The 23,791-nt window shown below is 36.0% G+C and overlaps 1 protein-coding gene across 3 annotated transcripts in view; it reads right to left on the bottom strand.

Annotated features, from left to right (window-relative positions):
• The window catches only part of CSNK1A1 (casein kinase 1 alpha 1), a 49,215-nt gene that overhangs the window by 3,414 nt on the left and 22,010 nt on the right, over positions 1–23,791 (bottom strand). The window contains exons 3-10 of one of the 3 annotated variants that reach the window (XM_079915729.1): positions 22,027–22,153; positions 18,894–18,992; positions 16,389–16,472; positions 11,886–12,025; positions 10,430–10,508; positions 9,373–9,447; positions 6,210–6,316; positions 4,975–5,123 (exon numbers count right to left, since the gene is read on the bottom strand). In XM_079915729.1, the coding sequence (XP_079771855.1) occupies positions 4,975–5,123; positions 6,210–6,316; positions 9,373–9,447; positions 10,430–10,508; positions 11,886–12,025; positions 16,389–16,472; positions 18,894–18,992; positions 22,027–22,153 (860 nt within the window). The remainder of the gene's footprint in view (positions 1–4,974; positions 5,124–6,209; positions 6,317–9,372; positions 9,448–10,429; positions 10,509–11,885; positions 12,026–16,388; positions 16,473–18,893; positions 18,993–22,026; positions 22,154–23,791) is intronic. The other 2 variants (XM_079915730.1, XM_079915731.1) reach the window with 2 other exon arrangements.

Consider the following 23,791-nt stretch of genomic DNA (forward strand, 5'->3'; position numbering starts at 1 on the left):
TCTAAAGTCCAAAAACCCATCTTCACTGCAACAGTTAAAATAAGGAATGAAGGAATGAATCCCTTTGTTCCTAAAAAAGAGGGGGGGGGGGAGGAGTTAAAACAGGGTTGGAGAATTAATGTGACAAATTCAGGACTTAATAGATACATTTAAGTTTTCTTTACAAATCTGCAAAAGGAGAAAGAATGTTTATTTTTATACAACTAACCAGGAGATTCTATCCCTCAGTCTGAAATCTGGAAAGTATGTATCTGCTCCTATCTGTAAATTAACTTCAGATTAACTTGATTTTGTTTTTCAACAGAACCACAAACTAGTTCAAAGATATATTTATGTAATAGTAAGGCTAGGAAGTTTGCGATGAGCTTTTAAAATTTAGAATCCTTTCACAGTATAAGACATAACTTTTAAAAATTAATTTTGACTATAATATTTACATTCACTATGCAAAGCCATTTATATTAACTAACTTTTCCTATAAAATGCTTGTGTGGTTTTTCTGGTTGTATAGAATCAGAATCAAGCTTGGAGAATTCTGAATCAGACTGACAGTATAAAAGCTGAAGGAAAAAACAAAAACTAAAATAACTCTTCCTTTTCCACAGAAACTAAAAAAGTATTTAGTTGGGAAAGATAAAGGAAATAGATTTTATTTTTATCACTACAAATAAGATAAATGACAACTTAAGTATAGCAGGTACATCATCCCTAAGCTGCATTAAAAAAAGCCTGATGACCTGATTTCTTTTGTCTTCTCTTTTACAGAATTAATTCTGCTACAGATTTCTAAGGATGCTGAATTTTAAAATACCTGTTACAACTGATTCCTTCCCCAACTGGTAGATGGTCTGCATTATACACCACTGAGTCACAGCAACACTGTACTCTTCTAGGTCTTCTGACAGTTGTTTTCAATCTGACAAGTTGAAAAGTTTGATAGGTCCAGCAAGCCTTCGAGATGTGGGCTTCAGATTACTTCAAATCAACTCTTAAGCACTCATCTTTATTTCCTGTTGGGTTATTTGGTTCTTTTCTCTCCAGCTTTATTGTCCACAGTGAAAAAAAGCTGACAAAAATTTCAGCAAACAGATGCAGCTCCCCGGCACCTCTTTGGATTGAGAGTATTCGGAGCAGAGCAGTCTCTCCAGATATTTCAAGGTCTTCCCCTGTGATATGGTTTACGTTGCTGAATGACCAGCCACGTTCCTAGCAGCAATTGGTGAAGTCAGAAAAAGTTAAGCTAGATATAAATGGTAAGTGAAGCCCAGTAAATACTGGAAGGTAAATCAAGGAAGACCATGAACATGTAGGATAATGTGATGGAAAAAATATTTCTAATCTATTAAATGCCAACAATTTGACATCCATGTATATTATGATAAAACTATGCTTAGTAGTAATGACTGGAATAGTGAACAGATGGGTTAAGATGATGAGAATAGTAGAATTAGGAGGGGATCCACCTTTGGCTTCACTACCTTCTGCAATTCTCCCCATCCCTGCCCTCAACTAAAGAAATGGTGAACTTAAGTGAATTCTGAATGTCCTAAAAATATTTTTTTCCTTTACTTCTTATATGTCTTGAAAAGTACTTTCCTTATAATCAAATATAGTTGAAGAAAAGGGAGTGAAAATGAATTTGGAAGTGTATCAGATGTATTATCTTTTGCTTTCCTCTTTAACGTGTATAAAAACTGTAACTGTAGTCTTGTGGTACCTGAGCACTTAAAACCAGTACAGATCATAGTGAGCATTAGTGGAGACGCCTTGTAGTCTTTTTGATGGCCTTCAAAATGGAATATTTCAAAAGATCTTTTCTTTCGAAGAGTAAATAGAAGTCTATTACATATAAGTCCATCTTAGCTGAATGAAGTCAGACTTTAAAGTCTTTGCACATTCTTATTAGTAAACTGCTAAAACAACTTATAGCTTTCAATGGAAGAAGCATCAGAAAAAGATTTTTCCAAAATTATCATAGAAAACATATTAGTAAAAGCGACCATGTGGGGGATTTTTCCCCCAGGAATGTATGTGTCTGCAATATAGAGATTTACTTGCTGAAGATCCATTTAAGATACTGAATCCTCTGATGTGGAAACCCCTGAAAGGGTAACTCGTGAATAACAAATGATATATTTAAAAAGCACATCTAAAATTTTAACTAGAAAAATGTAATACGATTTTTTTCATCACCACGGAAAAGATTTCTTGAAATCAATGAATCATTGAGCTCTTCCTTGAATAAAAGCTTACTGTAGGGAATCCTAAGAGAATATGCTTTCAAACACCCTTATTAGAGATTGGAATCAGGAGTAAGTAAAGCTAGAGCAGTTATTTTCAAACTCCAGGCTTCACAGGAGATTTCATACTGGATGGCCCATATAATGGGGATGGGGTAGAGGTTAGTTAGGGGAAATAGACTCCCCATACTTATTTCATACCACCCTCAACTGTGCTATGCTTTCAGGGCTTTATATATGGGGGGGAGGTTTGTGTAAGAGTTGTTTAGGGCACTAAGTTTTATATCCAAAATAAAATGAGTCAAAGATTAAAAAGAATTTTGTTCTTTGTATTCTGTGGAGTGGCGTGTTTTAATTGCAAGCAATATTTTGCTTAAGAGTCAAAACATACTGCCTGGAAATACATTTCTGAAAGCAGTCAGTGATATGTGGTGGGTTTTATGAAAAGTCCAAATTTTCAAGATTTTACAAATTCATGTCTGTGTGATATTTGTATAACCCCAGTGTCTAATAATGCTATGAAATTTTTATAAGATTTTAAATTGCTTTTATGAAAAATACAATACAAAATAAGGATTAAACTTAAGTTTAATTACAGTTTTTTCCAATGAAACATACTAACTCAGTGGATCCAACTTCTCATCTTTAAGACCTAGATAAGGCAGGACAAAAATTTTGCTTTATTGAGTAAGAGACACACAGTAAACTAACAAGGAAACTAGCTCAAAATAAGGTAATTCTTTCTGAAGGCTGCTGAATGCCTGAAGTGCAATGTTCTAGGTCAGATGAGATTTCAACCTAATTTTCGTTCTAGAAACTGCAACTTGTGATGATCCTATTATCCCAGCTAACTTTAGTCAAAAACTGGTTTCATTTTGTGAGAAAAAGCAAATACACTGTAGGTGTCAGGTCCTCAGTTTAGAGAGTCTATGTGGTCTTACTTAAATGGCAGGACCACTTCTCAGCAATACTAGCCACCTACCTCATTAAGAACCTGTTGACAATATGATTAGTTATATAATGATTAAAACATTCAAAAGGGACAATTAAATTCCAACTATGATGCAGAGGTAGAGCACTGGGCAAGCATTAGTGTTTGTTATCTTGAGTTCAAACTTCCTCATCTAAGAACTCCCACTACATTAAACCTCCAACTGTGGATCCTTCCCAGAAACGTGGAAACGAAGTACCTCAACTTCATTCCTAATAGATGAGCTGCTGGGAGGAGGATGACATCAGTTAACTATACTACTTGAAAAGTATCCTCAGATTAGAGCCTATTTTTAAATTATAAAGTTTTTTAATTGCAACAGTAAAAATATGGACCAAAGAAGACCAAGTTCAGATCAGAGCAGTGATTCAGAAATTACGTAATTAGAAACCAAAAAACAAACCTTACCTGCCCACCACTTCCAGGAAGTAGGCAGGTATCAGGAGGTAAGCCCCAGAAAGGGGGAAAGAAAAACAAACAAAAAACATAAAACACAGGAGTTGAACTGTATGGCAACAGTGATAAGAAATGGCACTGTGCCCTAACAGTTCTACTCCTTAGTAGCACTAAGAGTGCCAGAGAGATATAGAAAGGAAATAGACTAGCAGCTCAGTGGCATTTGCCCCAGTTTGTTTTTTTTTTTCCAATTTGCGAGGAATAACTGCAGAATTCAATTTTACAGTAGACCCCTAGACCCTGAATATTTGTACAATTAAAAAAAAGTAAAAAAAAAAAAAAGTAACGCCGTAAGAAAAAATCATTTTGAAATTAAGAACACATGTAAGCTAAGCAGCAACTAAAAGAGAGATTTATTTTTGTGATAAGTAAGGATGTATCGAGCTCTTCAGTTATTTGAGCATTTAAGAGAGTAAATGAGGGCTTCCCTGGCGGTGCAGTGGTTGGGAGTCTGCCTGCTAATGCAGGGGACACGGGTTTGAGCCCTGGTCTGGGAGGATCCCACATGCCGCGGAGCGACTAGGCCCATGAGCCACAACTACTGAGCCTGCGCGTCTGGAGCCTGTGCTCCGCAACAAGCGAGGCCGTGACAGTGAGAGGCCTGTGCACCGCGATGAAGACTGGCCCCCGTTTGCCACAATTAGAGAAAGCCCTTGCACAGAAACGAAGGCCCAACACAGCAAAAAAAAAAATTAAAAAAAAAATTAAAAAAAAAGAGTAAATGAGGTGCTCTGCAACTGAGAAGATAGACACTTCGGGGGCAATGCCAGACTCACCTCTTGAACTTAGATCATGTTCACAATTTTCCATTTTTAATTCTAAAGCATTAACATGCAGAAAAATTCTTAACACTGTTAGTTGGAAAGAAAGTCAAAATACCATGGCTAATCAGATTCATTATTAAAAATCAACAAGTGTTAGGTCTAGGATTTTGGATTGATTGATTATACCATATTCCCAACACCAAATGTTTATTTTGGAAAGGGTTAATGAATGAGTAAAAAAGATGCAGTTGTTAAAAATGACCCAAAATCCCAAGAGAAATGATAATAATATACACACATATATGTATATAAAAATACATATACATATATATGAATAAGGACATTTGGGTTTAAAGTTAGTAGTCAAATTTTCCAAGGACGTCTTTTTTTTAAAACAAAGAGCCAGATTTTTATGTATTTTAAAACCACCTCCTCGATCTAACACTGTTAGAAATGGATGAATTACCCAATTTTGTGTTCAATTTTTTTTCCCTGTAACGTCACTTGGTTCTTGGCTACTAACCTTTCATGTTACTCTTGGTTTTGTCAGTTTGCTTGCCTGTGGGGGTTTGGGCCTGCTGACCCTGCCCACTTGAAGAGGCTGCCTGCTGTGCTGCTTTCTGTTTTAACATTGTCCAATCAAACGTGTAGTCATATTGGTGATTCAGGGTCCTGGAAAATATAAAATTATATGTTAACCCATTATTAATAGGGTCCAATTAAATACTCCACAGAACTTTCAAGACAGTGAGAGCATTTTTTAAGGAAATGAATATCTTCTCTTAAGTATGGTAGCTTCTACAAGATTTCTTTCCCTATAGATGACTTACTGTTCAGTTAATTCCACTTTTTACATGTCTCAACTGGGGGGAAATGATGTCACCGCTTTGGTCTGCTGTATTCAAGAATAAATCCTCTCCCTTTTCAAAAAGAAGCTGCCTTTAAACTTTCTTGAAATGAGCAAGGGAGTGGGAATGAAAGGCAGCCATGAGGGAATTCTCTGGCAGTCCAGTGGTTAGGACTCTGTGCTTTCACAGCCGAGGGCGTGGGTTCAACCCCTGGTCGGGGAACTAAGATCCCACAAGCGGCACTGTGCAGCCAAAAAAAAGGCAGCATGAACAACAAAAACACTGAGTCAAGCTGTCAGTTATGGGGGAATATTCTTAACAGAAGGTATCCCCTAAAGACACATCAGAGTAGACGTGAGACTGTAACTTTGAGAGGGCGATGTCTATGCTGGTGACTTGGGGAGACTTCTCTAGGATTAGAGCATCATCCCTAATTCTTCTCTTCCAACTAAGATTTTGAGCCACATGTACTTTATTTTTTCAAGACCAATTTTGGGTTGTATACCTAGGGATCCTAGAATTTGCGCCTACTTCCACAATATCATAAACTCCAATTACTGCCTGATATTTTAATTGCTATTCATTTTGGTATTGAGCAGCGTTGTCTACCAAGTTGGAGAGTCCCAACTGCCACCAACAGTCATTTGTATCTAATGTGAATTGTGTAACTATTGTGGAAAACTTATATCCTACTTTGAGTTTGATTTAACAGTTTCTCCATCCCAAACGAAAATATTTCAAGGACATTTGGAAATGGAAAAATGTCAAACTCACAGTTTCTTAACATTTCATTCACATTTCATTCACTCACACTGGTTAGACCCACTTTTACTTGCTACTTGTCAGAGTAGATATGTTGGGCAGACTGAACTAATTTCCCTCACTGGAGTTTATAGTCTTAAAAACTGACCTGAAAAGAATGCGGAATAGCTGCCTCAGGTACATGTAATCCGGGGCTTCCTCAAAGCGCAGCCCACGGCAATAGTTTAAGTACATGGCAAATTCTGCAGGAAATCCCTACGAGTTCAAGAGTTAAAACACAAAATTAAGACAACAACAACAAAAAACTTATTTAAGACAGAAAAATCAATGTATTTAAAAACAAGCAAGAAATGTATTTAAGGATATTTTACTACTTTGCTAGAAGATCTGAGAACCTAAATAACAATAATATGACTTGGTATCCTCATAAATTTGACAAAATTTCTTCGTCCCAACCACCTTATTACGTACTATATCTTTTAATATTGGTAGAGGAAATATATATCTTTTCCTTGCAGTAACAGGTTCTTAAATAATTTAGATATCCCACTTGTTAACCTATTATTTTATCAATGTACAATGAGTGCATAGCAATAAAGAATAAACAACAAAAATGAGGCCAGTAATGTTCTTTGCCAGAACAGGACAGTGAATGGGTATTCTCTCTCCATTCTGAAATTACTTTCTTTTTAAACAGCAGTACAGACCTATATAAAGAGAAGTAAAATCAAGAGTGCAATTATACAAAGCAACCATTGTTATGATATGTATCAATCCAATACCACACCCTATGAATATACTGGGTTTGTCTTTTCTTTTTTCCATAATCCAATGCTTCCTCCTATGAATAGATTGGGTTTGTCTTTTTTTAACATAACTGTTATCATACTGCATACATAATATATTCCCTTTTCCATTAAAAGATCGCAAGCATCCTTCTATGTCATTTCTAACCTCCGCATCAACTTTTTAGAAGTTCATGGCTGGATATTGTTTGACCTAATGAATACATCATAATTAACATGTTCCCTATAACTGGACATTTAGAGGATTCCATTTTTCTCTATTATAGACAATACTAAGTAAGTACATCTGTGGTGTAAACTGTTGCCACGTTTGGTTTCTTGGCAAAGATTCTCAAAGATGTATACATATGTTTTTTAAGGCTGTAGATATTAGTCACCAAAGGATTTTGCCATTAGGAACCTAGAAATGCAAAGTATTTAAACAAAAAAAATCCCCACATCTCCTCCCTTTGAGTAAATGTGAACGTGAAGGAAGATGAGTTAAAAGAGGCAGTCTCTTCCCAAAATCTTATGATTTTGAGAAATTTCTCACATCCACAGGTACGGTAGAATGTATATATCCACAACATTTTTTATTGATTACAGTGATGGAAACAAATTTAATTTTTACAAAGTACTTTCTTAAAAATTTATTTTATCTATTTTATTTTTAGCTGCGTTGGGCCTTTGTTGCTGTGTGCAGGCTTTTCTCTGGTTCCGGTGAGTGGGGGCTACTCTTTGTTGTGATGCGCGGGCTTCTCATTGCAGTGGCTTCTCATTGAAGAGCACGGGCTCTAGGCGCGTGGGCTTCAGTGGCTGTGGCACGGGGGCTCAGTAGTTGTGGCTTGCGGGCTCTAGAGCGCAGGCTCAGTAGCTCGGTAGTTGTGGCGCACGGGCTTAGTTACTCCACGGCATGCAGGACCTTCCCGGACCAGGGCTCAAACCCGTGTCCCCTGCATCAGCAGGCGGACTCTCAACCACTGTGCCACCAGGGAAGCCCTCAACTTTTAATATACATTCACAGTCTGTATTAATAGCATTCTGCATTTATCAAATGAACTTCCTTCTACAAAAGAAAACTACCAACATGATAAGCATTTCATATGTAAAGTATGAACTGTCGCTGGACCATAAGACTGAAAACAATCTCACTACTTTATAGTAATACCTAATACTTTGGTGTTCACTGCACCCTGAATCAATTATATGTGTCTAATCCAGAAGACAAATGTAGTTCACAATTTCCAGATCAAAATTAAGATGCTGCACACAAGCAGAGAATGTACTAAATCCTCCCGTTCTCTTCCTGAATATTTTATTCATTAACCTAAAATGTATTTCATAATTTAAAACAAATCCCCAAAGAGTCTCAGAAAAGATCATAAATTTCTCAACCCATCCCCTCTGTTTCTGTAGATATGCAGAAAAAGAGAAAGCAAATTTGTGGATGGGGAGACTCATAAAGACATCACCATTTACTCCCTTCCAGAGTACTATTTCAACTCATGCTGATTTCTCCCTTCTACCACCCCAATACGTAATTATATATTGTTTTCTAATTATTTCAGGTATGCAATTGTCACAAAGATGACCACGTGGTCTTCTTTCTACGGAAGAGACATTATGACAAAAGTATCTTTCCACTCTCAACTCACGTGCCTCTCTTCAAAGTTTGAGATTTCAGAGAAATGAGCCAGATTCAAACTGCCATCTATACTGTTGGACACTATTTCTGGATTGTTCTATGCTGCTTGCCTTTGTTTCCCTAATTCCTTGATATGCCAATTGTGGATATCCTTTCTTCTCTGGCACCAGTTTAAGAATAAGGGGAATATTCCTTAACTTAATTTTCTCATAAATTGGTTTTGAGGTTTGGAATTGAGGTTCTATTAGAAAAGTTTACCTCCTTCTTATTTTTCCTCCAATTTAAAAACAGATCATAGGGCCTAAACCAGAAACATAAAACAATTATTTTAAAATGACTCATATATTCAGGTCATTCCTTTTTAAATTTTTTTGGCTGTGCTGGGTCTTCGTTGCTGCGCACCAGCTTTCCTCTCGTTGCGGTGAGCGGGGGCCACTCTTCCTTGCGGTGCGTGGGATTCTCCTTGAGGTGGCTTCTCTTGTTGGGGTGCACGGGCTTCAGTAGTTGCAGCGTGTGGGCTCAGTACTTGTGGCACGTGGACTTCAGTAGTTGCGGCACGCAGGCCCTAGAGCATATGGGCTTCAGCAGTTGTGGTGTGTGGGCTCAGTAGTTGTGAGGCTTAGTTGTTCCGCAGCATGTGGGATCCTCCCAGACAAGGGATCGAACCTGTGTCCCCTGCACTGGCAGGCGGATTCTTAACCACTGTGCCACCAGGAAGTCCTCAAGTCATTCATAAAGATACCAAAAATCAACCAAAGTAAATTTAAAACAGTAAATAGCTACTCAATAGGATGCTTAAGTTCTGAGGCTGTAAAATAAAATGTTCCTTTTTGTTCCTGGATCATTTATATTAAAAAAAAAAAATCATCATGTACACTTACCTTACATAGAACTTCAACAGGTGTGGACATCTTCTTTTCGCTAATTTTTTCATACTTTTGCTTCTTTGTTGCAGCCTGTGGAGAATAAGAATCAAACCACACAGATATACTCAGTATTATGAGAAGAATTTTACTAGTTTAACATACTACACATAAAAGGAAACTTGAGATTCAAGAGAAATCATAACCTAGAATAAAAAAGAAATCAAAGTGTAATACATGTAATCTCCTTTTCCTAAACTGTTAACTTTTCACATGACTTTCTGCTTCAAGAACGTTTTTAGCTGTTAGCAAAGGGTGAGTTTAACAGGAATATGATTTAAGTAAAAATGGGTGGAGTCAAATTTGAAATGAGATTTCTTAACCCATATTCAACAAGGGCAAAATAAGCAGATCGATACCAAACACATGTGCCTGCCCATCATTTAGTGACATTAATAACTGGTGTTATTTTTCCAGTGTAAAGATATTCACACTGGATAAAGCTACCCACACTGAGCAATTTGTCAAGCTCATAGATGCTCAATAAATACAGGGACCATTTACCTTTAAAGGACCAATAAAGCAACTAAACAGCCATTAAATTCTTGGACACAGTAATTTATCATTACCATACAAATACTCACAAAAGTAATGGTAAAACTCCTAATTAATGCAAACAAATAAAATGTTAGGACAATTAAATAATATAGCTATTATTACTGGATAAACTAGTTCTACTGTACATAAAAGTACACATTTTCAACATAATGGCAACACATCAAAATAAGAAAGTCTCCACCTTTCTTAGCCCATGTCAAGTTCCTTCCAGGTAAAGCTACTGGTTACCAATGGGTACCTGCTAATTGTCCCAAAGGAAACTGTTCCTCAAGTGTGACTGTGAGAGTCTACTAACCTAATTATTACTGAAACGATCAGATTTTATTTTACCAATAAAGGGTAAAAATAAAGTCATTCACTCTCAGAAAACCTCATACTTGAAAGGGACCTTAAAGGTCATCTCCAATGTGTATTTGTATTCTTAAAACAAAAAGCCGGTGATGTGAGTCTGGTTTACCTTTAGTCCTTGCCATGGCAGGCTGGTTCTATTAAAATACATCAAAACATATCCTAATGATTCCATGTCATCTCGGCGACTAGAAAAGAAAATGTAAATTTAAAGGCTGGAATTATTGTGAAGAACATGTGAAAGAAAGCCAGGTACACAAGAAAAAATGTTTCCAAGCAAGGAGAGAAAGTAATTTGGTATCTTGTGCAAGGAGTTACTCAGTTAAGGTAATTTAAAAAAAAAGTTCCTAATGGGTTACTTCTAAACAAAATTTCCTCACAGAATCCAAAATTATAAAATCCAACACGATCCTGCAACTTAACTTTTAAAGAGCAAAAAGAATTTAGCTAAATAACTTCCTAAATGAGGTTAATAAAGATGGAAGAACCATCTAGCAGGACATAAGTTTTACAGAAGCTCACAAAGATTATTTAGGGATAATGCTGAAAAAATTAACAACTTTAAGCTAATTAAACATCTATATGAATATATACACAAACACATACACACTTACACGCATATTCAGACGATACATGTACTTAAGGACTGGTAATGGCCTACAGAAGATGTGAAACTATAGTTTAACCAAGGGTACTCAGATATTCATGGCTATTCCCTAAGCTTAAAAGCTCATTCTCATGAAGTTCCATAACCTGGAAGCATATCATTTCTACGCTTATTTATTTATATTTTTTTTGCGGTACGCGGGCCTCTCACTCTTGTGGCCTCTCCCGTTGCAGAGCACAAGCTCCGGACGCGCAGGCTCAGCGGCCATGGCTCACAGGCCCAGCCGCTCCACGGCATGTGGGATCTTCCCGGACCGGGGCACAAACCCATGTCCCCTGCATTGGCAGGCGGACTCTCAACCACTGCGCCACCAGGGAAGCCCTCTACGCTTATTTTAAGGAGCAAAAAGAAAAATGATTGACAAAAGATGAAAAACTAGAATTCAAGTCAGAAAATAGAAAGACCACAGAAATTATGACAATGTTTAAACTAAAGCCTATTCATTTATGTAGGGGTGGAAGAGTAGAACGGGGATGGTCCACCAACCACATTTTGGTTTATTAGAAATCAGATAACATTTTCCTTGCAGAAATAACCAATCATTCTTCCCCTAAACTCAACTTGCTTCACTAACATAAAAAGCCCAAGATCAGTATTAAGAAAAAAAGTATTGTCTTTAGCTGCAAAAAGAAACATAAAGTTGCATTTATGCTTCTAATTTCCATCATGCAATATTTTCTCCTCAAAAGACAAGCTTCAACAAAGAAAACAAAAAGGCCTCATTTAATCGGCTTCTTTGCACTGTCCAAAGCAGCAGGTAAAAGGATTAATAAGTGTCTTTCAAATCTTCAGCCAAGAAACATCTTTAGATATTGTAAGAAACTAATTAAAATATTTTAAAAACCCATCAATGGCTTTTGCTATGGATTTGATAAACACATTCAATTTTCAAACTCACCTCTGTTCAATACCAAGATGTGCATTGATGCTAGCATATCGAGCAGTGCCAGTGAGATTTTTATCTTCTCTGTATGGTATGTGTTGCCTTGTCCTGTTGTCTCTGTACTTTTTGGCCAAACCAAAATCAATAAGGAATAACTTTAAAAGAAAATAAAGAGACATTAGGTTTCCAATCTTGTTCAGTTAAACTGCTCCTTACTCATTAAATGGCATCTATTCTATTTTGTTCCATTATATCAAAATAAAGCATCATAAACAGAACAGATAATGAACAAACTTAACACTCCAATAAGCTTTTATTAGTCCTCATCAATAAATCAAGTTAAAAAAATACAGTTAAGTCAAGTGGTTGATCCCTGTCAGCTGAACAATTTCATAGGCCAGTTCATTACACGTTCAGGAGCCTGTCTTTGGAACCTCTAACATAGTGGAGAAATGTATACATGCTCAATATCAGAGTTGCTGACAAGTGTGCTGCATGCCATAATGAAGCCTGACATCCTGTTACACTGGTAAACAAGCATGGGGTTTTAAAAAACTAGACATAAGCTTTCTGGAACTCTTCCATTCTACAAAGGCCACCCTTTAGTATGCCAACAGAATGCTCATTATCTAAAATAAGACAACTCTGAAAGTTGTATATTGACAACAAAACCAAGATTTTTATTTATAATAAATAAGCATTTTAAAACAAGCATGCATTTCATTTTATTTCCAACTGACATTTACGCATGTGAGCAGCTTAAGCTTCTGGAAAATATAACAAGTTGATCTAAAGTCTTAAAAAGCACTTAAGTATTTATTTATTTAAATAAAGGTGGCTTACAATCAGCAGTTTAAATGAGCTAACCAGAAACCAAGCAGTATTTTAGAACAAAATAATGTTTAGTGCTGTTTCATTTAAATGGTACACAGGGCGTAAGATACTCATTTATAATGTAGCTAATTTTAAAAATTAATTCATGTTTACTCTCCATGATTAAAACTTTTATACGAAGAAGAAAAAAAACAAAAGTATTTTTTGGGGAAAAACCCAAAATATGTTCATATTTACCTACCTTCTAAATCAAAATAATCTTAACTTAAAATTTTATTTAGTCTTTATCATAAAATCACTTATCAAAAGTTATGTCTACAAAGTTTATCAAGCAAAGCAGGTCTATGTGCTCTTATACTATGTAGCCCTACACTATTCTTTTCTAGTTACACCTAAATTTTGCAGTTTTTCTTCCCATTAGGCTGACATTAGGTTCCTTCTGCTGCAGTTTACAGTCTGTGATATACTGGGAAACATGACCACCTAGCCTGTTAGGGTTTGCGTCAAAAAATAAGTAAAGCGGGCTTCCCTGGTGGTGCAGTGGTTGAGAGTCCGCCTGACGATGCAGGGGACACGGGTTTGTGCCCCGGTCCGGGAAGATCCCACATGCCGCGGAGCGGCTAGGCCCGTGAGCCATGGCTGCTGGTCCTGCGCGTCCGGAGCCTGTTGCTCCGCAACGGGAAAGGCCACAACAGTGAGAGGCCCACGTACCGCAAAAAAAAAAAAAACAAAACAAAAAACTAAAGCAAGTTACTGATTTAAGTGAAAAAGATATGACCAAGTGCTTCTTTTAGGAGGATGAAAAATGCCGATTTCAGGCAGGCACTACAACCTAGCCTTAGTTATACACTGGATGGGAAAGGCTGAGGTTTGAGCTTCTGCAACCATATTTACAATGAAACACTTATTTTCACCTGGTCTACTACAAAGAATGAAGATTAAGTTTTCAGTAAAATGTAACTGGATAATGAAAGCTCTTTGTATGATTAAACTCACTTCTTGAACAACTGAGTTATTATAAAATAGGGACAGGAAAGTTAATGTTATAAACCACTAAGAGAAATAAAGCTCATACTCTTTTAAGTTTCTTTCGATATGAAAATTGGCTCAGTACTCAAATATTAAAATGAGCAAAATATACTTATGTTAAGCAAAATGAAAATTATGACTTAAGTTCTATAGATTCACACTGAAAAGAAAACAAGGGAAAAACAAACCCAAAAGGACATCCAGCTTCATGGCCTTTAAAAACTCTCCCAAAGAATTATGTGGGGGCTTCCCTGGTGGCGCAGTGGTTGAGAGTCCGCCTGCCGATGCAGGGGACACGGGTTCGTGCCCCGGTCCGGGAAGATCCCACATGCCGCGGAGCGGCTGGGCCCGTGAGCCATGGCCACTGAGCCTGCGCGTCCGGAGCCTGTGCTCCGCAATGGGAGAGGCCACAACAGTGAGAGGCCCGCGTACCGCAAAAAAAAAAAAAAAAAAAAAAAAAATTATGTGGGTTATGAATAAAAAGTGATTAGGACATGAACTTTCTTCTAAAGATTATTTTCTAAGATTGCTTCCTTTAGAACTCCAAATGGAGGAGAAAACAGGAACAACTCTGACATGGTTATGTCTGATAGTTACATTCATGTCTAGATTCAACAGCTCCATTTGCAACTCAATAACCACTTTCTCACAACTAAAAGACTGCTTTATAAAAACTCAGTGTTCACTAGAGTTCTTTCCTTCTACAATTCTAAAGGACAAAAACCTAACTTATTAAGAACAAAAATGGACAAACACTACCTTCTTAAGTATCTCAATCTTTAATATTAAAGCAAAAAAATTTTAAATTTTCTCCTCCTATAAAAACTGAAAATGAGTCAGGAAAAGTAATGTCACTGATAAATAAAGGTATCCCATTTTAAGAGCAAACAACTGAAAACTACTTAAAATTTAAAAATTTTAAATCTCTTCATAGTTCATTACCTTCTGGTACCTATCATGCTTCTTTAGTCGCTCTCTATGCACTGAATTTAAAACGAGTAAAAACATATATAATGGGAAATATTTACATGAAACCATGTGATACCAAGGATACAACCCAACAGGCGCAGATATGTAAAGGTAAAACCAAAAAAGGAAAAGTCAGTATTCAACGTCATAAAATAATGTGTTTTTATAGGTCTGCATATGCAAAGAGACGTTTAAACTCTTCGGTTGTCAAGCTGCTTTTCTGTGGATTTTAACTACATGTTCTAAGTAAAATTTGTGGCTGTTTTAAAGAATGCAGCATATTTTTCAAAGGACTGTGGAAATGAGTTAATGTTGGGTACGCTGGGATAACTCCATTCAGCAGACGTGCATTTTCTTCAGAAACGCTACTGACAATTTTAGTTTTTGGTATTTACAACAGTTTTTCTCCTAACCAGCAGTCACATTTTCCTGCCCTTCAGAAAATTCACAAGATTACTTTTCCTTATAACCCAGAAGACCTATTATTAAATAATTATGTTATAAAATATAAGTAAAATGTGTGAATGTATATGGATAAGTAAAAATAGGGCAGTAAAGTTGCCTTACAATGTACCTAATTACCCACCATCCTCCCTCTCTGCCCAACCAAGACCTAGTTACCACAGTTGGTATTTCTTTGTGAATAAAAGTAAAATTGAATTCCTGAAACCGTTTTAACAGTGGGAGAACGTAGTTCCTGAAATAATGCTGGGCAGTATGGAAAAGGATTAAATGATTACCCAGGTGATACTTGTGGTTTAATAACGGAACTACAAAGTATGCTCACATATCAAATGCAACTTTTTTCCTTTTCTGATTACTTATGTCAATACTTACTTCTCAGTGTATACTAAATTGATAAAGATTCGTTCATTCAGGAGCTTCAAAGATTAAGTACCTAAATGGTGTGATTTTTAAAATTATTTTCCCTTGTTTATCTGAAAATTCATACAGTAATAAAGCTATCTAACTTCTACAAAAGTAAATATGAAGAGTTCTGCTTACATTTAAAAAATATTTGGAAAGTTATTGGAGTGTTTAGCCTGCTAAACACTAAATCATCAGGTTATGCATCTGTTTATCTTACATATGTGTTACTGATGGTAATTGGTAAGTGCTTCAGTTATCGTTATGTTGTTAGAATACAGTATATTCTAGTTCCAGAGCATATAATGCTCTTTAAGCATTTTATGCCACTTGTTTGAAGCTGAGAGAATTCTTATATTGAGGTAATCAATTCTAGAAAAACCAGATCTGAAATCTGATCTACACTTACCTAAAGTACGCTAGGGGAAGGGGAAGAGTTGATGCAGAATATCATTCAGCAATAATGCAACTCCAAATTATTTTTAAAAACTGAACAGTCTATCTCAAGTTTACCATTAGGTAAAGAATTTCAATGGTAGATCAACACATTTCCTCATGTGGATGTTAGAGATCTAAACATAATCCTGTTTTCATTTAGGTTTTCTCTAAATTTTACAAACTTTAAGCAAAAGCCACAAAGAAACATCTTAGTAATGTTATGTTTGCCAAGTATGTCTGAATAATGCCAACGTAAGAGGTGCTTGAGCAAGATCTACATTCTCCAGAATTAAAACAAAACAAAAATAATCAAAATAAAACAGTAAGAAAGAAAAGCACATGAATTTGGGATTGAGGTTGGAATAGGAGACAGTTTCAGACCTGGTTTAATCCTGAGAAAGATGGGTCCTGAGAAGAACTAACAGTCATGCTTCTTTTCCTCTTCCCCACTGGAGATTCTAAACACTAAACAGACAATAGAGGGTGGCAGTGCATCAAACAGTATTGCTTACATTGCAACAATGGCCGGCGCAGACAGGCAACACCGAGGCATTAGAGAAAGAACAGGGTAGCCAAATGCCATCCTTCTTCCACCAAGCACTGTAGCTTCTCAGTTTTCCAAATAAGAATCACATGCTTAAGAACATTTGAATTCTGGAAAATACTCAGGTTTTTAATGCCACTATATTGTGTCACTGCCTGAAACAGGGATAGCAATGGTGACATTTGGCTCTTTAATTTATTAATAAAAAAGGGGGGAATTTGGATCTGCAATCTTTGGTATCACAATCTGCCCTTCCCCTAAAAAAGATTGTACAGGGGAAAAAAATCTTCAGTAAGGAAGAGGTAGAAGGCATTTAGTCACCTTAAAATTTATTTTCATAAGCATGCAGGGCTGATTACTGGAAGAGATGAGCAAATTCACTATGATTGGAGTGACTACTCCTAAATATCAAATTCAGAACAATTTTCCAAATAAGAAATTTGACTTTAAAAATCAACCTCAAAAGCGCCCCCCACCCAACTCTTTACCCACAAATAGAAAACTACTGGAACAAGCTGACCGAAGAATCCAGTCTCATACAACTGGCATATTTCAAACTACAATACAGAAAACACTAAAAACCAACTACATAAACAAAACACTAATCTAAAATGTTCAAGAACAACATTTAGAATTTGAATCTTAGGTAAAACACTGCACTTCTAACCCTAGGGTCTCTCTCAATCTGTTTAACAGCAAAACAGCTTCACAATATTCTTTTTAATATCTCTAAAAGAGGATACAAGATTCTAAAAAGGTTTACGTATTACTGGTCGTTTGGATTTCCTAACACAACTATGTGATTAATAAGCTATTTTAAAGGGGGGGAAAAAAGCAAAGAGGTATTATCTAGGCCATCATTAAATTTAAGACAAAAACCATGTACTGCAATGTCAACATGCAGAACATGGATCACATGAGGATAATGGGTCTTTAGCAGGAAGAAAATGGGAAGACAAGGGCTGGGAAATGGTCAAAAGATTAGGGTCATACCGACAAAATTGCCCCCCAAAATTAAGACTAGTAATTTTTCAATTAAATTACCAGGTTTTATAGTAACAATTAAGAACCTGGATGCTTCAAAGAGAGAAGCCACATAACATTAAAAAAAAAAAAAAGATGCAATTGGGAATGGCAAGAAAGGTTGTATGTAGATTTAAACACCTTCTATTATTTAAAGCTCAGCTTTCAACAAAAAAATTTTAATTCCTAAAACTTGGTCAGACCAACATTAATGTCTCACGCATTAACAAATAACACCAGTTCTAATGGTAATGGCTCCAAGTTGGCATTCATACAGGCAAACAAAGGTAAACATTTATAGCTAGACCTAAAAACACCAAACATTCCCTAATGGTTTAATAAAACAAATGGGAATGTTCCTTCCAAAAACAAAACAAAACAAAAAACACAAAAAACAAAAACCCCCCAAGTTGTCCTGAAGTTGAGAATTTCTATCAGATCATCAGATCATAACATGCTTAGTGCATTGCCAATGCTGCCTGTCTGCCCGAGCTCAACATTGAATTAATTAAAAAAAGCAATTCACTCAGTAAAACTAATCATTGCAGAAAAAATTCAACACAATTAGTTTTTAACTGCAATCATGCGTCACTAGCTAAAACCCAACCACCCCATAAATTCAATCATTCTGCAGCCCCCAATGAACACTAATTTCATTGTATGTATGTTCATTTCACTTGTCTACACTTCCCTTTGAAAAGGAGAGGAGAAGAGGGGTGGAGACCCCACCCAACTTGGCACCCAAATAAGAAACTGTCAACTACTTTTGAAACAGGCCCAAAAGTTATCCTTTTGAATACACAAATCCAAGGACTGAAGAATTCTCATTATCAACCATGCTTAGTCAGCAAATGTTAACGCCATGGTGACAGATGGGTCAGTGGTTCCCACGCTGGCACAAGCACATATATTAAAAAAACCCACACTTCAGAGACAAAGGTTAAAATCTGATTTTTAGCATTCAGGAAGAAAAGTACATGGGGTTTTTTGTTTGTTTTTTTTGTTCGCTAGCTATTCGAATGAATGAAAAATAGATACAACTGCTCAATAGTTAAATAATATAGATGATTACATTTTCACTATAAGCCCTTGGAATTTTATATTTCCATATAAATAACTAACCTTGGTTGGGTAAGTTGGAGAGAATTTATTTCAAGTTATTAAGTTAATAGATTATCCTTCTAGTACAATCTTTTAAAGCAATTATCAATAGCAAATTCAACTTACTCTGACTCTTAATTTAAAGACTGAAAGTTCACCAAAGCAATTCTTGAAGTTTTTTACTCTTTGTTCCTTCATGCAAAGAACATGTGACTAACCTTATTACAGTGACGCCCAATACCCATTAAGAAGTTATCTGGTTTAATGTCTCTGTGTATAAAATTCTTTGTATGCACATATTCAATTCTACTGATCATCTGGAAAAAAGGGGAGGAGGAGAGAAAATTAAGTGATTTGTATTAAGTGACAAAAGAAAACATTATTTCTCAATTACTTCAATATGCCAATTATTTTTCAAGATCGCAGGTATACTTTATTAACTTTATTTAGAGTTCACAAAGACAGTGCTAGTCAAAATTAAAAAGAAAGGGCAACCAGGCACTGCATTTACCTCTAGACTGATGGATATATAAGCATAAACCAGAAGTGTTCTTTAGGCTTATTCTTTCACTATTAATGATTATAAACATGATAGTAGCAAAACATGACCTGATAGCAAAAAATAGTTTTATTTTTAAATTACAAAAGTAATACATTTAGAATTGTTTCAGTTGTTGTAATAAATTATATAAAGTAAAAGCCAATCCTATGCCTCCTGACGTACCTATATAAATATAAAAACAGCCTGCTACTGCCCAGATCTATTTCCATGCTCTTATATACATACACACATAAACTCACTTGTGCTTGGGAGTAAGGGGTGTTGACCAATTGATATAGTAGCTATAAGTTGTTGTTATTGCTTTAAATTGAAATAGAAACGGTCCACTCACTTTATTCTTGTTCACTTGTTTTTAACTAATTATAACCCAAACATTCCTGGAAGTTGGTACCATACAATGTAAGCATGTAACTTTTTATACAAATGGGGACATACACACGCTGGGTTTCCTTTCTTGCATGCCTTTTGGACTCTCCCATGATTTTTCTCCATACTTGTATGATCATATTCCAAAACTGAATAATAAACATGCCATTCTAACAAGCTTTTCTTAATTTCTTGGAAGTTCTGCCTCGTCAAGTGGTATGGTCTTAGCATTCTTTTTAATGGCTATAAATATTCTATGGCACAGATGGAAGTACTCCCCAATTATCCCCTAACTCACAGTATTCCCATTATTTCCAATATTCTCCCACCATAAACAATAATGCTATTAATAATACTTAAATATATCCTTACCTACTAGCGCTTTTATTTCTATGGGTTATAAATCCCATACTATTACAGCAGAGTTGCTGGGCTGAAAGGTATGTATTTTTTTCATTTTGATAGGTGCCATCAGACTGCCCTTCAAAATAGCTTATAACAACTCATTTTTTTCAGCAGTAGTGTTCTTTCTCCCACTAGCAAAGTTATTTCAGTTCTTTCTAAATTTTGCAAATTTGACAGGTACTGACCTCGCTTATTTCCCTAACAGTTTGGAAACCTGCTTGTTTTTACTGACCTTTTGGATTTAGTACTATTCTATGAACTGTCAATCTATACTCATCCAGTATTCTTTTGGCTTGTCCTTTTCGTGCTAATTTTTAAGAATTCTTTGCATACAACAATCTTTTATCAGTCATTTGTTATGTAAATAGATTTAAATTTTGAAAAATTTGTCTTAACTCTGGCATCTCTTCTATAATAGTTTTAATTTCCAAATTATCAACTATGTCTACCTTTTGTGTAAAATACTTACAAGTTGTATTTGAAAGTGTTTTCCATGTGCAAAGGCTGCCAACATTATCTTTCTACCCATATGTTCTTGCTCTTCTAGTAGTATATGTCAGGATTCTATTTTTTACTTGGCCTCATTTTCTCCAGAGCTTTTATCACCATGGATATACAGATTCTAAATCTTACTCCTCTACCTTGGCAAATGTCTTTTGAAGCCAAATTGTAATCTCTGGCTTAAACTATTCATACTCTCAAGGAAGTAGATGTATACAATGTTCAAATAGCATCTTTAGGTACAGCAGCAACTCATGTATTAAAGAAGTAAAACAAAACCACTGGCTCACTTATGTACATATTTGTCCTAGCTAAGTAATACCCATAATTAAACTATGAGTATTAACTCACAGGGGAAATGTGGGGCAAAAGACAAATTAATAGCACAAACTACAGACTACTTCAAGTATTGCCTGTCATCTATGGGGCAAGACTCAGCTGTTTCCTTCTTAAACAAATACTTTGCTGCAACCCCCTTTCCTAAATTACATTCTTTCTCTGATGTTACTAGTGTATCCAATATATAGACTTCTATGACAGAACCCTTCCATTTTTCTCCACTAAACTCTATGCTCCTAGAGGGAAGAGACTAGTTCTTCTTCTTTGTACCTCCCAGTGTTAAGTACAATGGCAGTCCCCGAATAAATGTTCACTGTATGAATGCCTATGTGTTACTGAGCCTACAGAATACAAACTCTTTTATTAAGATTCATTCACATGTCATATTAAGAGGTTTTAATCATAAATTCCTTGACATTTACCTATTATCTTTGACCATATTATCTGTTTCCTCAAGGCTTGTTCCTGACCCTATTATTCCCCATCTTAAAATTCTTTAAAACTAATTTTCTTTTTTATTTCCTTTAGTTCAAAAAAATCTAATCTTGGCTTTAAAACAATTTCATCTAATCTCCAGCCAATGAATAAATCTAATTCATGACATAAAAATTTCCCTGGTTTTGCTTACCTATTACCAATGGCCGAGAATCCTTTACTTCAAGAGCATCTACCTGGTCAAAAATTATTCCTTAAATTACTTCAGTACCTTATTTTCCTCAAAAATACACCTTTCATAAGGATTCAACACATAATACATAGCATTCAATTTGCTTAATTTAAACAAAATTTCAATATATACATATTTATCTATATTTATATACAAACAAACACTCCAAATCCTTTCTTCAAACAAAATCTTATAAGGAAACCTGCTATATTCAACACTAAAACAAATACACTCTATCTGATGGGAGCAGCTTGAAAACTCCTAGTCTATAGGTGTAATAAACTAGTATAATCCGTTTTTGTCCTATACCCATGGGAAAACATCTACAAGTCATATTAGAGTAATACACTTGAATGACTATACCTTACTATGGATCTTTTTTTGCTGATCCAAACGTTAAACATTGACACATGGGACTATAATTCTCTGGTTTACACACATTTAAATTATAGTTAAGTAGTGGTAAACACTAGTATTTCTTAGTTTTTATTCTCATAAAAGTTTCACATACCTGGTCAGCTAACATAAGTACAGTTTTCATTGTGAACCTTCTTGAACAGAAATTGAAGAGGTCTTCGAGGCTGGGTCCAAGAAGATCCATGACTAGCACATTGTAGTCTTTTTCCTGACCATACCACCTAATAAAATGAAAGGGGGAAAAGGGAGGGTATTATAAAAAGCTGATTATCACTTAACATCACCAAATTTTAAAAAATTTGAATAAGATAGTTTTTCCTCTCTGGTTAGGTTTTATTTAGGGTTAAGTTTTCCACTATTCAGTTGATGAACTCACTGACTGACTACATTGCCCAACACAAGGTAAAGAGATTTTTTCCTGTCAAGCAACCCATTGTCCAATTAAGTCAGTACTTGTGTGGCAGCCTTAACATTCCTCTTAACCAGGGCAGCTGAATTCTATATCCATCCACCACTGATTCCTGAGACGATGGGCAAGTTTCTTAACCTCACCTGGTCTTACTTTTTAACTGAAGAAATGAAGGAGATTCTACTAGTCATTCCAAAACGTTTCAGAAAGCAAAGATCCCTTTCACTATAACTCATGTTCCATTTCCTACCAAGTTGTATTAATAAGGAGTCACATTTTTGCTTAGTTCCCGATCACAGAAAACCATCATATTACCACAAAGATGACATTTGCTTTTTACTGGAAGAATCATGCTTTAATTATCTGTTGCTATATTACTGTGGATATACAATTTGCCCCCAATAACTCTAGGAATATCAACTGCTAATTTCAGAGACTACAAGAACTGGAAATCACTGCAATAAATGATTTCAAGTTTCTATATGCCTGTAAGTCTGGTACGGGTAACTTCCTGAAAATAAGCACTACCATTTTTATTTCAAACTTATCTAGATTATGAATTTTGCTTGAGGGACATCCCTGGAGGTCCAGTGGTTGGTTGGGGCTCCGTGCTTCCACTGCAGGGGGCACGGGTTCGATTGCTGGTCAGGGAACTAAGATCTTTTATGCCATGTGGCACAGCCCAAAAAAAGAAAAAAAAAGGCATTTTGCCATTATTTAAAATGTTAAAAAAAAACAAAACGAGGAAGTTATTTTAAAGCTAGACTGGAGTGATTTCTTTGTTAACTCTAATAAGAAATGATACCTGGATTTACCATTTGAGAAGTTTATGTGTTTTAAAAATATTCAAAACAGGGGAAAAAGGCTTAAAAAAATCTGTGTCAAAGGCATTAATGAGTATCAGTTTAGTGGAAAACTGTTCAGTGTTTTTGGTTTGCTTTATAATTTTATTTATTTATTTATTTTTGGCTGCGTTGGGTCTTCATTGCTGCACGTGGGCTCTCTCTAGTTGCAGCGAGCGGGGCGGGGCTACACTTCCTGCGGTGCGCGGGCTTCTCGTGGTGGCTGCTCTTGCGGAGCGCGGGCTCTAGGCGCACGGGCTTCAGTAGTTGAGGCTCACGGGCTCTAGAGCACAGGCTCAGCAGTTGTGGCACAAGGGCTTAGTTGCTCCGCAGCATGTGGGATTTTCCTGGAGCAGGGATCGAATCCATGTCGCCTTCATTGGCAGGCGGATTCTTAACCACTGCGCCACCAAGGAAGTCCCGTTTAGTGTTTTTAGTGTTATTTCTTTTTTAAAATTTTGCTCTGTTATTCTGTTATAAAAGAAAATTAAGACTGAAACTAGAGAATGGGGATTTAGTATCTTAATAACTATATTTTTCTAGAAAATGCAAAACCAGCTACTTAAGCATGGTCTCATATTCAGATCCAATGAATACGCTCCCTAGAA

Source organism: Stenella coeruleoalba (assembly GCF_951394435.1).
Source record: "Stenella coeruleoalba genome assembly, chromosome: 3".
Lineage (NCBI taxonomy): Eukaryota > Metazoa > Chordata > Mammalia > Artiodactyla > Delphinidae > Stenella > Stenella coeruleoalba.